This window comes from Teleopsis dalmanni, chromosome 2 (genome assembly GCF_002237135.1).
Source record: "Teleopsis dalmanni isolate 2A chromosome 2, ASM223713v2, whole genome shotgun sequence".
In the NCBI taxonomy this organism is placed as follows: Eukaryota; Metazoa; Arthropoda; class Insecta; order Diptera; family Diopsidae; genus Teleopsis; species Teleopsis dalmanni.
Window position 1 is genome coordinate 58,527,514 of NC_051847.1, and position 14,937 is coordinate 58,542,450.

Genomic DNA, 14,937 nt, shown 5'->3' on the forward strand with positions numbered 1-14,937 from the left:
AAAAAATAAAGAGATACACAATAACAATACACATTTAACAAAATATGTAAACATATTATGTATATATATAGTCTACACTAATAAACGTTTAAAATCAATCTAATGTACTAAAAAAGGCAGACACATTGACTTAAGAGCAATTACAGTTCAATAAAATAATGATCTTATAGATCAATAAAATAATGATTTTACAGATCAATAAAATAATGATTACAGATAAATAAAATAATGATCTTACAGATCCATAAAATAATGATGTCTGATATCAACCGTAGAAGCTGAATGCCAATGAAAAAATACAGAAATCTAATGCAGTCAGTGAGATATCAGAGGCTCTACCAATATTAGCAAAAAAACCTTTGCAGGAAACAAATAATCTCCAAAATTAATATACTAATGTTATGGTTGAGTAGTACAGATATTAATCAATAAATCAGAAAATTTATCACTAATATAACACCAAAGAAAGAATGTTATCTAACATAATAATAATGTAAGTATGTACCATGAGAAAACTTCTAGGAAAAATTTTCAAAATTTTTAAAAAAACGTGCATTCAAGGGAACGTGTTTTGGGAAATTTATCATCCTAGTGTATCAAACTATTAACGAATTCCAAAATATAAGGCAACTAAATAATAAACCGGTAAACAGTCTATTGATTTATTTAAATTAGTTTGCAAAACAATAATATAATCAAAATACATACATAGTAAATGCTAATGCAATAGTTTATATCGTAGTTTGAATCAGGATCCCAATTAATTTTTTTCCATTGATAGTCTGTCTTAAAAATAATAAGTTTGATCTTTTTTTTTAGAATGTATTTCCTAAAACAATTTTTTTTTTGATTAATATGAGCTATCTTATTTTAACTAAAATAAACAATGCAGGAATACTCAATATCATCTAAGGGTCCTAAATTATGCTGGCTACATCAAATAAAACTGGTTACGATACATTTTAATATTCCTTATTTGTATGATTCGTAATTTACTGTACGTTCGTGATCATTTTTTTTCTTAATTCAAAGAAAAAAAAAATAAATATATATAAAATATAAATATATAAAATAAAATATAAAATAAATATACGAATATTCTCTAAAACTACTGATGATGAGTACTTGGCAATACTCGAGACATCATTGTATGGTCACACAAATTTTAATAAATTAACTAAAATTTTTGTCTTTGTTTTTTCTTTGCTATTCGAATCCATCTAACTTAAAAAAAAAACTGCTTTTTTAGCAGAAGTCGACAACAAAGTATTCCCATCAAAAACTGCTAGTTTGCAGTTTAAACTTTAAGAATGATTTGCTATTCACGTCTGTTTGTGATATGGATCATATGTCACTCAACCATTACAGCGATCAGAATTGTCAAACGTTATTAAGTAAATAAATAAATTTAGCTGCCAGATCAATTATTCATTCTTTGAGTACCGTTCATTCTAAAAAAGCAACTTCAAAAAAAAAAGGTAAGGGCTATATGAAGGGAAGTAATGTATATATATAGAAATATACTTAAAAAAATGTCAATACAGCAAAAAAAAATATTTTTTTATCAAGACAATGTACAACTGTTAATAGACGTTGGATTCCACAGTAGTAGTACGCATTACATTATAAATTAATTTTTTAATTTTCCATATATCTTAGATTTGGTACATAGCAATTATTACGTGTTCGCAGGTCTTAGAAGAAAGTTTTTAATTGGAGATAAATTGTTCTACAGAAGAGACATAGAAATGTAAAGTAGAACAGGATAGCTATTGTATAGCTGTTAAGGAAATTGTCATAGATAAATAAAGTATCCGTTTATTGAGTAATATCTTATTTTCATTGTATTAACATACTATTGATACTGTTCAGATGAATATAAAAGTAATATAATATTTGCTATAGTAATTATAACACACACTATTCATTTCAATTGTATTTTAAACAATAGTTTATAAACAAACTAAAAAATGGTTTTATTAAAAATGTTTGGGTACTGTAGAATAAAAAAGTAATAAATTTAAATTATGTGAGACTAAGGTATTTATTAAATGAAGTTCATAAAATAATCTTATACTTAACACAGTTTTATTTTATTATATTTTTGATATAATGCAAGTCATCAAAACAGAAAACCTCGCATTATCTTCGAGCAGTCAAATGAATTTAGAGCTATCATCTATGTGGTATACCTAGATTTCAAAAAAGTATTTGACAGTTTTGACTGACCATACAGCATCACTCTCCAAAAAAGCGAAAAAATTATAAACCTTCTGAAGAAGCTGTACAAGAATACTATATATATATATATATATATATATATATATTAAGTTGAATTAATGTACCTTGGTACATTAGGACGAATGACATCCTCAAGAACCTCAAAATTGAACCCATGAAAAAATACATAAAGGATAGAGCCCTGAAATTATTTACGAAAACTGACACGCTTACCGACACCGCGTAACGAATCTCAGAATAGTTACAGGCTCCTCGGGGAGGTATGCAGATCTGAGGACAATTATTTCTTAGTCTAAGTGATAAACAATAAGCCAGTCAAGGCGTAGAGGGGTTATGAAGAAACCTTACAGTTAATAGAGAGTAAAAGTGCTCAAGTGCACTGACTCAACTAGCCTCAACATAATAAATAAAAGACAATATATTATTAGAATAGTTAGTAGTTCCCTTTTGTAATATTATTTGTGTTTTAAAGATTTTGCGAATCTTTAAACAAAAAGGTTTTAGTTTGAGTTTTATTTTTATTACAGTAATATTAGTATTGTACTGTTTATAGCAATAGAAAATAAAATAAGTATATACAGATAAATAGTAAAAATAAAGGAGAGAATGGTTTACTTAAAAAATCTACTTCCTTTGTGCTACAACTTTCGCTAATCGTACAAAGTTTATTTCTTCTTTCTATTATTAGTCTTCTAATATAAGACTAAGGAAATATATAATTCTTTTAATTTTATACGTATGAAGTGCTAAAAAAATGATTTCTTTTATATATAATATAATATGTAAATATTGCACCTTTTCTTCCTCTTCATTTATTTAACTGATTCATAGAGGGTAAAATTGGTAAGCCAATTATGCTCATTCAAAACTAAGCATGTAGTAATATTTATGGTATAAGTATTAGGTACACGTCCAACAACTTGAATAATTAATTATAGATTTTTGTTATAACTAAATTAAAAGAAATACATATTCATTATTGTTTGTGTAAATTTTGTGTCTCCCACAAAGAAACCAGCTAATTTTCCTTATTGATTACAAACCACAATAACCACAAAATCATGGTAGAAGCAAAGACAATGTATCTATAATATACATTGTCTTTGGTAGAAGTATGAAGTTCAATTGGTGTTAACTCAAAAGGACACAAGGACAAACACTACAAAAATAGTATGAAGACTTAAAAAAGAGTTTTTTATAATTTAAGGAAACGACAACATAATAAACATTTATTAAATAAATTTACTAAAAAAAAAAATTAAGTTATTTAATATTATACACTTGTCCCGTAAGGGAATGAAAAACTTATAATTAAAGAAGAGTTAAGTAGTTTGTAATAAAAATTGTTCAAAAATTTTTTTTGTTCATGTTAATTTAATATTTAATTGATATCAAAATTGTTAATGGAAGTTTTATACTTATACCTATATTGCAGTTATGTATTATTATTTTAGGCTAAAACCATTCTGCGGTCTTTCATGGAGCTTTTTTAAACTTAACATTAATGAATGGTTGGAAAGAGCAGCGTCAGATTTTTTGGGATAATGCAATTGCCTGCAGACAAGCTAAAGAATTCATGTCGAATCGATCAAAAGCCAGAACTAAGGGGCTTCTAATGCTGAACAGAAATGGCATCGACTTATCACAGGGCTTCTCACTGGACATTGCGGAGTAAATAAGCATCTATCGAACCTAGGTATTACAAGATACGATAGCTGCAGACTTCGTTGCGAAGAAGAGGAAACAGCAGAACACATTCTGTGTCACTGACTTCAGTACTTATCACCTGCCTATCCACTTATAACGGAATTAGGCAACATCTCTCCAAAGGACATAATGGAACTAAAGTGGGTATGTCACAACAATCCTCAAAGGAGCAGAGCCGTGGTGACAAGCTCTCAACCTGTTTAAAATCTATGTATCTATGTTTTTAATAGGATTTATTTAAGATTGTTTATTGACAGGATTTTGTGAAGAGGTTTAAAAATTTGAAGAGGCCGCAAAAATTTTAAAGACAAAAAAATGTATACCTTTAGTTTTTTGTCACCTAAAATTATAGGTTATAATATAGCATAATTTTTCATTTTTGTACTTTAAAATATATTACAATCTACTAAAATTTTATTTTATTAATTATAATTGATAAGACTTTGCTATTCTTACTAAGGTTTGGTGAGGACGTGATCCATTGGCCAAGTGACGCTTTGTGATATAATTCAAACACACAACACACAGTAGTTAAAACTTTTCTTTAACTAAATACACTTTTTACTCTAATCGAGTTGTGCTGCTAATAAGACAAGACTTTAGGAAGTGCACATATGATTTATATACATAATGTATATAAGTAGAATATACACTATTTTACTTTGATCTTTTAGGAGTAGATATCTACTTTTAAACATTTTAATTATTTAAGCTTTTTGCGAATTCCTTTCTACTATATATGCAAACTTTCTCTATATACAAATATTTATGTACTTCACGGAACTATTATTTATTATTTAGGTTAGATTAATATGATAATCTATAAGCCAGCTAAGCCGCGCATAGAACCATTGCTGTTTAGTGATACCAATTTTAGTCATACCTTTATATAGATTTTGCAGCATACATTTTTGCTACTTTAACGGGAGCTTAAGTCTCTATTCCTGAGACAGAGCCACCAAGCATTTGTTTAAGATTTTGAAGGCGTGTTTCTAGAACAGACCTTAGATAGGATTGAATCCAAATTCTGAGTGCTGTAGTACCAGAGGTACGTCATATAATCATATATGACTTATATTCAGTGAAAATGTTTAATATATCCATAGTTTATCTAATCGGTGCATAACATTTGATTTTTTATAATATAAATTACCATTTATTCTATGTAAATTAATTTTTCATATATCATAAGCCAGTCAGAAAAAAAGTTTTAATATAATCAAACTTTCTTATGTTTCCAGTTTATTTGAAAAATGAGTAATTCACAAAATATAACAGCCCAAAAGAGACAGTTTTCCTTGTTGATTTAAGTATAGTTTTCGGAACTACTTGTTGATAGAAGGGAAGTACAACTCATATTCTGCATCTCTGTTATCTTCATCCAAGCTGAGTTTAGTTGTCGTTGTGAGCGCGCTTGAGCGAGTTTAGCGAATGGCCCAAGTGTACGATAACTATGATTAATACAGCGCACAAATCCAGCAGCGCTCAATTCCTTTAATGCTACCCTTACCTGACCATTTATATCACCGCATGCAAAACATCTATTCAATTAAATGAATTTAATAGGATAAATAAATCAAATATTAATAAATCAAATATATGAATACGTACTCTTTTTCTAACATTTCAACGATATGCTTTTCTCTCAGACCTTTGAAGTAAGCTGGGTGATCCTGCAGAATTCGAATAACGTCCAAAACATATAGTGGTATATGCAGATGGTACTCATTAGCGCGAATGACACAAGTCGAAGACGCAGAGTTGGTTATTTTTATGTCCATTTTTTGCTACTGCAAATTGTGTATGTGAATTTTTTTTTATAAGATATAAGTTTTTTAAAGATTTGAAATATTTTTTATTTTATATTAATGTCTACATATTCTATTAAAATTTGACATATTTTATGTTATTTTTGTGATAATGAACAAGTTTTATAAAATTTTTGATGATAGAAATTTTTGATGAGAAGTTTTCTAGAGAAACACATAATTCTAGTGCTATGTTTATTATCCTCTAGAAAACTTGTTCTTTGTGATGTTATTCTTATATATATTGTCGGCACTTTATTATTGCTAAAACTATTATTGTGTCAAGTGCTGTTGTAATGCATACATTTCAGTTTAGTTGAGCACAAATTTTTCAGTTGCATATGTTAAATGGTAATTATGCGTTTATTTAATTAAGAATAAATTTAAAATACCCCAATTAAGTTTGTTAACAATTACAAGTGCACACAAATGGTATTGTGCACTCCCCGAAACATATTTTTCCTCACATCGGTTGTATTTTCCAAAACGCAATCTGCAAACATCTGCAAACATCTGCAGATACGCTAGACTCAAAAATTTACTTTGAAGAATTAATTAACTGCAGAATTAATCAATCTGTTCAGTTCAAAAGTGATATTTAAATCTATTTGAGTACGAAATCCTTCACTTCTGAATTAAGTATAAGTGCAAGCCTTACACTAAGCGCTTCTAGAATTCTATAGTTTGTGACAGCACCAAACATTACCCTCAGTGTTACCAATACCTATACTAAACTTTTTTCCAGTTAGCCTTTCTATTACCATTTCTTATATTTTGATTCCAACTATGGGAGACAAACACTCCATATCTATTTGGAATAATTTAGTAGCAGGCTTTATGGTAAGCGGCAGGGCCTCACTGTAGTACAGTGAGCTGTAAGCTATATCAGCACTGGAAGGTCACCTTATTTCATGATGACCGGAGCCTATACATGTTCAATTATATGGCATTGTTAGACTTTCGGAATCAGTGGATAAATTTGTTAAAGATGGTTAAAACCGCTCAAGAAAAAAATTATAATTAAATTGTAAAATTCAGACTTATATCTGAATTTGAAAAGTTATAACGACTATTTTTCATAAGTTATAACATAGGTATTTTGTTGAAGATGAAAAAAACTAGATGATTTTAATATATTCTTAATTTTTAATATTTTTTTTCCATCGCATATGGTTAGTTTGATCTTATTATCATTGTATAATAAACTTTGATATTATTTTATTATTAAGCTAATAAAGTAACAAATAACGAAACAAAAGATATACTATATTTTGGTATGTCATAAACCATTAAGGGTTGCATATTATGTTAGGTTTCTTCCTTTGATTCACAAAAAATTGAAGCGCCTTGCTTTTTTTTAAACTTGTCCTAATGTCATCTAATTAAAGGTGACATTAACAAGGTTCTTAGTAGTTATTAGTAATGGTAATTGTTATTTGTTTTTTCCTTGTATACATAAGGTAATTAAACCTTTTATTATATATGTAAATAATTTTTTTTTATTTAGCATTGATTTTACACTAATAACAAACATGTTCACATTACCTATAAATAAACAACAAAGAATGCAAACATATTTTGTATAGTTAGTACTGGTTTATAATAAATAATAGCATTTCTTTCGTAAATGGAAGAAACATTGATTTTTTTAATATAATTTTCTTTTATATTCTTAATAGTGTATCACAAGACTCGGTAGCAGTGGCGTACCAAGCTGTGTTTCAAGGGGATTATATTATAAAATATTTTTTGCCAAAGTTCACTAAATGAATACTAGTAACAGTTAAAAGATTGTGTCAAAGGGGGGAAATACTAGAAAATATTTTATATCAAAATTTTTTTACAGTTCAATAAGTTAATTACAACAACAGTTGTACTTAGAGGGGGTGAATATACAGGAACATATTTGTTGTTGAAGTTTTTTGCACTTCTGTAAGTTAACTATAATAGAGTTAGCTGCCGTTTATAGATTTATATATATACACATCCATATACAATAGATATACGCTTATCTTAATCCTTTAAACAGACATTAAAATGTCTGTTACTGAGATATTCGGATTGGGGAGGCGTATTTAAAATCCTTGAGAGTTTGTAATAGTAGTAGTAAGTAAGTTCTTTTATTTATAATTATTATATTATAACATATTAACAGTAATTTTAACAGATTTAAGATTACATATAAGATGAACAATTAAGTATAGAATATAATGTAATACAATAATTAATATAACTTGTAACTTATACGGGAAAAACAGTAACTATAAAAGTTTGTATATATGTTCATATTTTTATTTTAACAAAAGAAATTGAATAAAAACTGAACAATAATCCACTACTTATTAAATTAATCCGTAATGAAAATTATAACTTAATCATAATTAAATAGTGAAAACCGAAATAATGTCTATAAGCAAAATATATTTGATTTTTGTTTATTTGTTTTGTTTAATTAAATTATGAAATTCATTATGGATTCATTTAAAAAGCAGTGCATAAAATCTATATTCATATACCTTCTGTTCAAAAAGTACTCGGATTTTGTAAATAAAACACACAAATTTAAATTTTATTCCAAATTTATTTTATCTCTTTCAAAATATGCTCATTCTAAAGCGATACACATATGCCAACGCTTAACCTATCTTACATACACTTTTCGTAGGCCCGTAAAGGTATGGCTTTTAGTTTCTTCAGCGAATTCTCTTTTACCGATTCAATCGACTCAAAACGCTACCACGAAGGGGCAATTTGAGTTTCGGGAACAGGAAACAGTCGCACAGATCCAGATCTGGCGAATATGGTGCCTGAGCGATGACAGTGGTGCCGTGTTTGGTCAAAAAATCGTGTACAAGAAGAATTTTCAATAGTAAAAATCGCTAAATGCACTTGAGGTAGTCTCACAATAACAGCTGCTGTAAACAAACTAATTGACAGATGGCGCTCAAATTTGTATTTGCAAGAAATGGCAAGAAAGGGTGTACCAACATAACAAAATATTTTTGAAATAGGTCTATTATTTAAGGAGTAGTTAACAAACAACAAAATCCGGATTATTTTTGAGCAGAAGGTACACAAATTACCCATAAATGTGATTTATTTCATTCGACTATCGAGCAGACATGTTCATGATGTGTAATCTGGATTAGAGAATTAGTAATCGATCGAAATTGAGTAATCGACCAGGCAATCTGAATTACCGGAGTTTAAGACGAGCGGAGACCCACTTTATATACAATATTTATATATAGAAAGTAATGCTGTTATTGATATTATTTTTAAGAGGGTCATTAAAATACTAAAAACTAACTACTCCATCATATCTTTTTCATAGTTATTTTTAAAAGCTGTATCATCACTTTTATTATTAAAATTTTGTAGTAAATATGAGTACTTATACGTAAAAACAAAAATTTATCACAAAATTAAATTAAATTTAAAGATATTATTTATCTTTAAAGTAAATTGCCAAAGGTGGGTATTTTATCCCCTTGCCATAATGTTCCTGCGAAGTTATTTTTCTGAAATAAATGCAGAAGAAAAAACGTCATTTGTGGCGAACGTTAAGGATACAGATTCTGGCTTATTTTATTAAACGTTAAAATTCAACAATATATTGTATTATATCAATCAGGTGAACTGTCCTGAATATGTTATTGCTCAGTATGTCCTGAGACTAATTTTCAAGTAGCGATATTTAAACAAAATTTTCAGATATACAAGATATAACATGTATGATTTTTAATAAGTGACAATTTTCAAGCAGTGTTTCAATATTTTATGATATTCTGATCATTAGTTATGGAATTAATGCTATTCAAGAGCCACTATTTTCTTTAAAATTTTCTATTTGTTAGTGGATTTTACATTTGGTAGTTCATACGTCAATGAAGTTAAATAACCACAAGGATTTTTATTATATAAAGTCGACGAACACAACTTTTTTACCAATATTTTGGGCACTTATTACTCCATCCAGCAAAATATTATATTGGTTTATAAATGATGGTTCCACATTTGGAGAAATCCACATGACTTGCAATCTCGAAAGCTTAATTACAGTCTGACGTTAAGTTGACAGAATCTCGAAAGAATACTTTAAGATAATAGATTTTAGCTCAACAAAAATATTGTATCTGAAACAAATGGATGTTTTGGGGCTAAGATGAAATTATTGTGCAAGAAAGGAATACAAAATTTGGACCAACATTTAAGTTATTATATTTTTATTAAGAGAGCTAACTATATATTGGTGCACAAAGGCGATATTTATAAAAAAAAGTTATTTCATAGCCTTAAGCCTTTGCTAAGAGATGTGAAAGAAAATGTGTGATTTAGAATTATATTCAAGTAAAGTTTTGTATAAAAATATAAGTTTATATGGACAGTGAATAACACTTCTATACCGTATAAAGTTTACTTATTCTTAAATTACTTATTAGTAAACAAATATCTCTATTAAGTGAAAAAAAAGTAAAAGAGTTTGAAGACTCGGTGGATTGATCTCATCAGTTGGTAGAATTGAGTGACATCACATCGTTTGTAACTTGATCGTATGTTCTTTACACCGTTTTAAACCAGTGGTACCGAAATATAATATTATGTTATTATATTTGTTTTGTAGGTCGAGATAACCTACATCTGTGTTCTTTTTAGTATAATTGTAATAAAAAACAAAAATGAATAGTTAAGAAAACTTATTTATATTGAACATAAATAAAAAGTTAATATGTTACATTAATAATTTATATATATATATACATTTGCTAGATACTGGCTCTAATGTCTTTATGAATAATTTATTCCAAGCACAGTAAGTACTCGTAATGGATATTAATGTAATTACGTTTTTCAAATTTGCCCATTGTTAATGTTATTGTCATTATAAACATGATATGTATTATTAATTTATGTGTACATTTATTGGTATGTGTCTTAACATATTGAACTTAATTTAACCTCAGGAGCGAAGGGCAAAGCGCTTCCTTCCTGCCAAACTCATCATTATAAGTAATTTTTGACAGACATAAATCGAGTCCTATTTGATATTTGGAAATGTGACATATGTATGAAAAATTTTATTTGCTGGTAGTTACACATGTTAATGAGTGCAAGGTATGAGGTACAATCTCTCCTTTTAACACTTAACCCTGTCTGTTTATGTATATAGTATTCAAGTTCTAAACATTTTTGGAAAAAAGGTTCACCAAGTTGGTAGCATGTGAAATTATTCCCATTATGCTGTATGTAGAAGTGTGAATATGTTTGTTTTCAAATAGCAGCATATTACAAGTTCATCACAGATAATTTATTAACAAAAATCCAATAAAATCCTTATTCGAATCTTTTTAAATCTGCCTAATTGTGTCTAACATAATTGTGTGGTGTGTTTAAACGAAGCTTCACTTCATTCATTTGGAATCATCACACTTCTGATCTGCTTTCAACGGAATTACACCTGATAATTGTATTAATATAGTGTAAAGAAAAAAAAGAAAAATTATACATAAATTACCAAACTATTAAATGCTATGGTACGCATTACTTACATTCATACATGCATATACTCGCATACACACTGCACCCTTAAAACATATTCTGCCTTTATACAGTCCTGACTGTCTCCTGCCTGAGACAATTGGATGAGACTTTCCAGGTGTTATTTATTGCTCTAATCGTTGCAGAATAATCTATTAGTGTCGCACTAATGTTAATATAAAGCTATAATAACAAAACAAAAGAGTAACAATGTTAAATTTTGAAAATGTCATCAGAATTGCAACGAATGAATTACGACAAAGCAAGGCAATTAGTGTCATAATTGTGTTTTTGTCATAATAAGTACCTGCCGAACAAGCTTTTTTGCCGCAATAACTTTTTCCTTTTGTTATAGTCTCTTTTTGTTATGAAATACTAAGAAAGGGTTTTTAAGGACAGTTTTTTTTTCGTTGTAAAAAACAAATTTCATAGCTCATAAATTATTCATTTCAATAGTTTGTGTGGAAATTAAAAAAAAAAAATCCTGTTTCAGTCTATCTGTTAAGCTTTCAAAGAAACTAAATAAGTGAGAATTATAAAAGTTAGGTTTATAGTTAGATGAATGAAGTTAATTTATCAGAATCGGATATTGAATATTAGGAATATTTAAAAGTACTTCGGTAACTTGATAATTGGTAAAGTCATAACATGACAGACCTTTGATTGTGCCTTTGTAATTAATTCTCGGTTAAGTTATTAGATTGTACTGTTAAACCAGTACAATCTTATAATCTTAGCTAGAAAACCAGCTAAATAAAAGCTTTAAAATAGCAAGAAAATTTAAAATAAAATTAGAACTCAAGTTAAAATTGTGTTATTTTATAAAATTACTCATTTCTACTTTCTTTACTCTTTTATTTCTATTTTTATTGATTACAGAGGTTTCGAAAACTAGTGAACTACAACTAAAATTAATTTTATATAATTTTAATTTATTGAATTTTTAGCTGACCATACAGCTGTTTCGAGTAATATCAAATACCCATCATCATTGGTAGAGGAATTATTTCTTGTATTTAATTATTCGAAAATAATTTTTTTGAAACTGCAAGTACTAGGGGTTGAACTTTTATCCTGCCAAATTTGAAGCTCAGAGTCAGCGCTCCTTAACTAACTCACACAAGCTGTACTTGACTTTTATGTTCGCACATTTTTCTGGAGATTTGTTAATTTGTGTGAAAGGTTTTATTGAAAAATCCACTTGCTGTGTTATATTAGAACGAAATCATAAACAGGCTATAGAATAATTAAATTAATTAATTATATTTTATTTTTAATTGTTAAATTTCAATACTATTATATTTGTATTCTTTCTTATGTATAGAACGTAATACAGAGAAAGCCATGCCAATTTACCCTACGATTCGCACGAGCGAGACCACATATTTTTAATATAAGTTGTAATTTAAACCTCTCTAGCAAATATACTAGTTTCTATTAAATATAATAGTTACTTCTTTCATGGCTAACGTTAAATACAATGTATATTAAAATTATTTTTATTTATTTTTAATTTTTAAATGTATTAAATTTCAAATAAATCTCAAATTTAGATGTTACTATATATAGAATAACGAAGAAACTATCAGACCTGATGGCTTGGTAATTAAAGTTTGGTAACGTCTTATTTTCATGAAAACAAATATGAACACCTTTGAATACCATTATTTTTTTTAAATAATTGAAATAATGCAATAATATAAACAATGATATACTTTTTATTTTAATGTAATATGGACACAGAAACGTGTTACTTTCTTAATGTATCATAACCATTGTGCAATTAGAAATACTCGTAGTACTGCTATATAAATATAAACACCCTTAAACCATTTTCTTATTAAATATTTTAAACGAACTGTAACTAAACATTCTTATTAGAGCCTTCAAAGATAAAATGGGGAAATTTTACTATAATTGCTATATACAGATATATAAATATCTGTATATAAATTTATATAGCTTCAATGTTATTTAAGGATTGGCAAAGTTAAATAATATTTTATGTATTCTAAATTTATTTCAAATTTTTTTATTTTTTTTTATGTATAATAAAATGTGTCACCCATTTAAATACACACGGAACCCATGAATTACGATATATCTAATTCTTTTTTATGTCAATTACTTCTTGATTTTACAGTAATTTGATCTTAATCAAGTTTAAGCTAGACCAACCATGGACGTCAACGAAATCAGCTTTGTAGGCCTCTGATATTTTACAGAATTAGAAAGAAAATATCTTACATGTGCTGAATTATACATTAATATATACGAGACATGTGTCAAGAATACATATATGGTATATAAAATATTGCCAGAAACTTAATGCAAATAAATTTACTATAAATATAACATTACATATATCTCTTTTTATTTCATTTAGTGGATATTTTTCATAAAATTGTTTTAAATTATCGTTTGATATTATTGATATATATTATTAAGTTGTGGGAATGTACATTGCGACCTCGAGATCTATTGTGCCCCTGTTGATATAAACCTAAATAATAATACATAATTAATCTTGTGTTATTAAATCTAAGTTGCTATAAAGCTGCAAGAATCTCAAAGAGTTGTCTAACATGCTCAAAATAACAGTTGTCTGGCTACTTTGTCGTAAGGGATTCGACAGTAACCATAGAACAAAAAAACTTGTGGAGAATAATTCCGAAAAAACTCGCTTGATAGGACTTGAAGTATTTACGAAATAGTAGACAGCATGTGTAATAAGAAACAATGAACATAAAATATTTGCAAAGTTTAGGGCCAATTCTAAAGGCTTGTGGTAATCCAACAGTTCATTTGTGTATACAACAAAAATGTTGAGTTTTCTCAGTTTTTATACCATAGATCGGAATTTAGTTTAATATTGTGTTCTTAACACAATGTGCACCTGAGGAGATCTCATATGTCGCCTTATACATTGCCTGTTCTTAGAAATCTTGAAAAATATTATTCCCTACATTTTAATAAATTCTTAAAATTATTTAAAACAATCATAGTAATTTTTTCTGAAAATTTAACAATGTATCGTTTATTATTTATTTATTTATGGCCTTTCTAATTGATTTAACAATATTTTAAAAATCAAATTTTTTAAATCATCGTTAATTTATAGAGATGTGAACTTATTTTAACATACATAAAAATAAGTTATTGTTTTAAAAAGTGAATTTCAACGTTATTTGATTCGTTTAATAGAATAAGGTTCAGTGCCGTACTGCTTGTCTTTGCAACTGCTATATCTATAATTTTCAAATCTTTAGAGATATGTCCATTCTTGTTAGGAATATTTTGTATCTCCCTATCCATATTAAAATCATACGTGCGCACATTTCCGTTTGATAGTGCAAAAAGACGCCAACCATCACTGGATACAAATAAAGAGCGGACCAAGTTTTTTCGCAAAGCCGATCCATACAATAAAATTTGCTGATCGTAGACACGAAATTCGATGGGCTTCATTTGATTCGTAATCATTTGAATACATGCTGCTGTTGTGGGTCGAAATTCGAATTCTTGTTCATATTTTACACTTCGCCTCCTCTCATTAAGTATAATATTCTGTATAGCGCAGGATTTGCCTGTCTCCAGATCAATATCTGGTGGGGGAGTGTCAACTGTTTCATTATTTTTACTA

At 27.9% G+C, this 14,937-nt stretch overlaps 1 protein-coding gene across 1 annotated transcript; it reads right to left on the minus strand.

The window, feature by feature from the left end:
• Positions 1–5,151: 5,151 nt before the first annotated feature.
• Positions 5,152–5,780, minus strand: LOC119684823. Its single transcript, XM_038098954.1, has 2 exons — positions 5,560–5,780; positions 5,152–5,489 (listed from the first exon to the last, which is right to left on the minus strand). Exons 1-2 carry the CDS (start codon positions 5,727–5,729, stop codon positions 5,255–5,257), a joined length of 405 nt encoding a protein of 134 aa, XP_037954882.1. The 5' UTR covers positions 5,730–5,780; the 3' UTR covers positions 5,152–5,254.
• Positions 5,781–14,937: the final 9,157 nt, after the last annotated feature.

Bases quoted from the DNA above. Each gene is read 5' to 3' on its own strand.
- LOC119684823 (XM_038098954.1), bottom strand. From the start codon at position 5,729: ATGGACATAAAAATAACCAACTCTGCGTCTTCGACTTGTGTCATTCGC. The intron at 5,490-5,559 runs GTACGTATTCAT...TTAATTGAATAG, and splicing joins GTTGAAATGTTAGAAAAAGA to ATGTTTTGCATGCGGTGATA.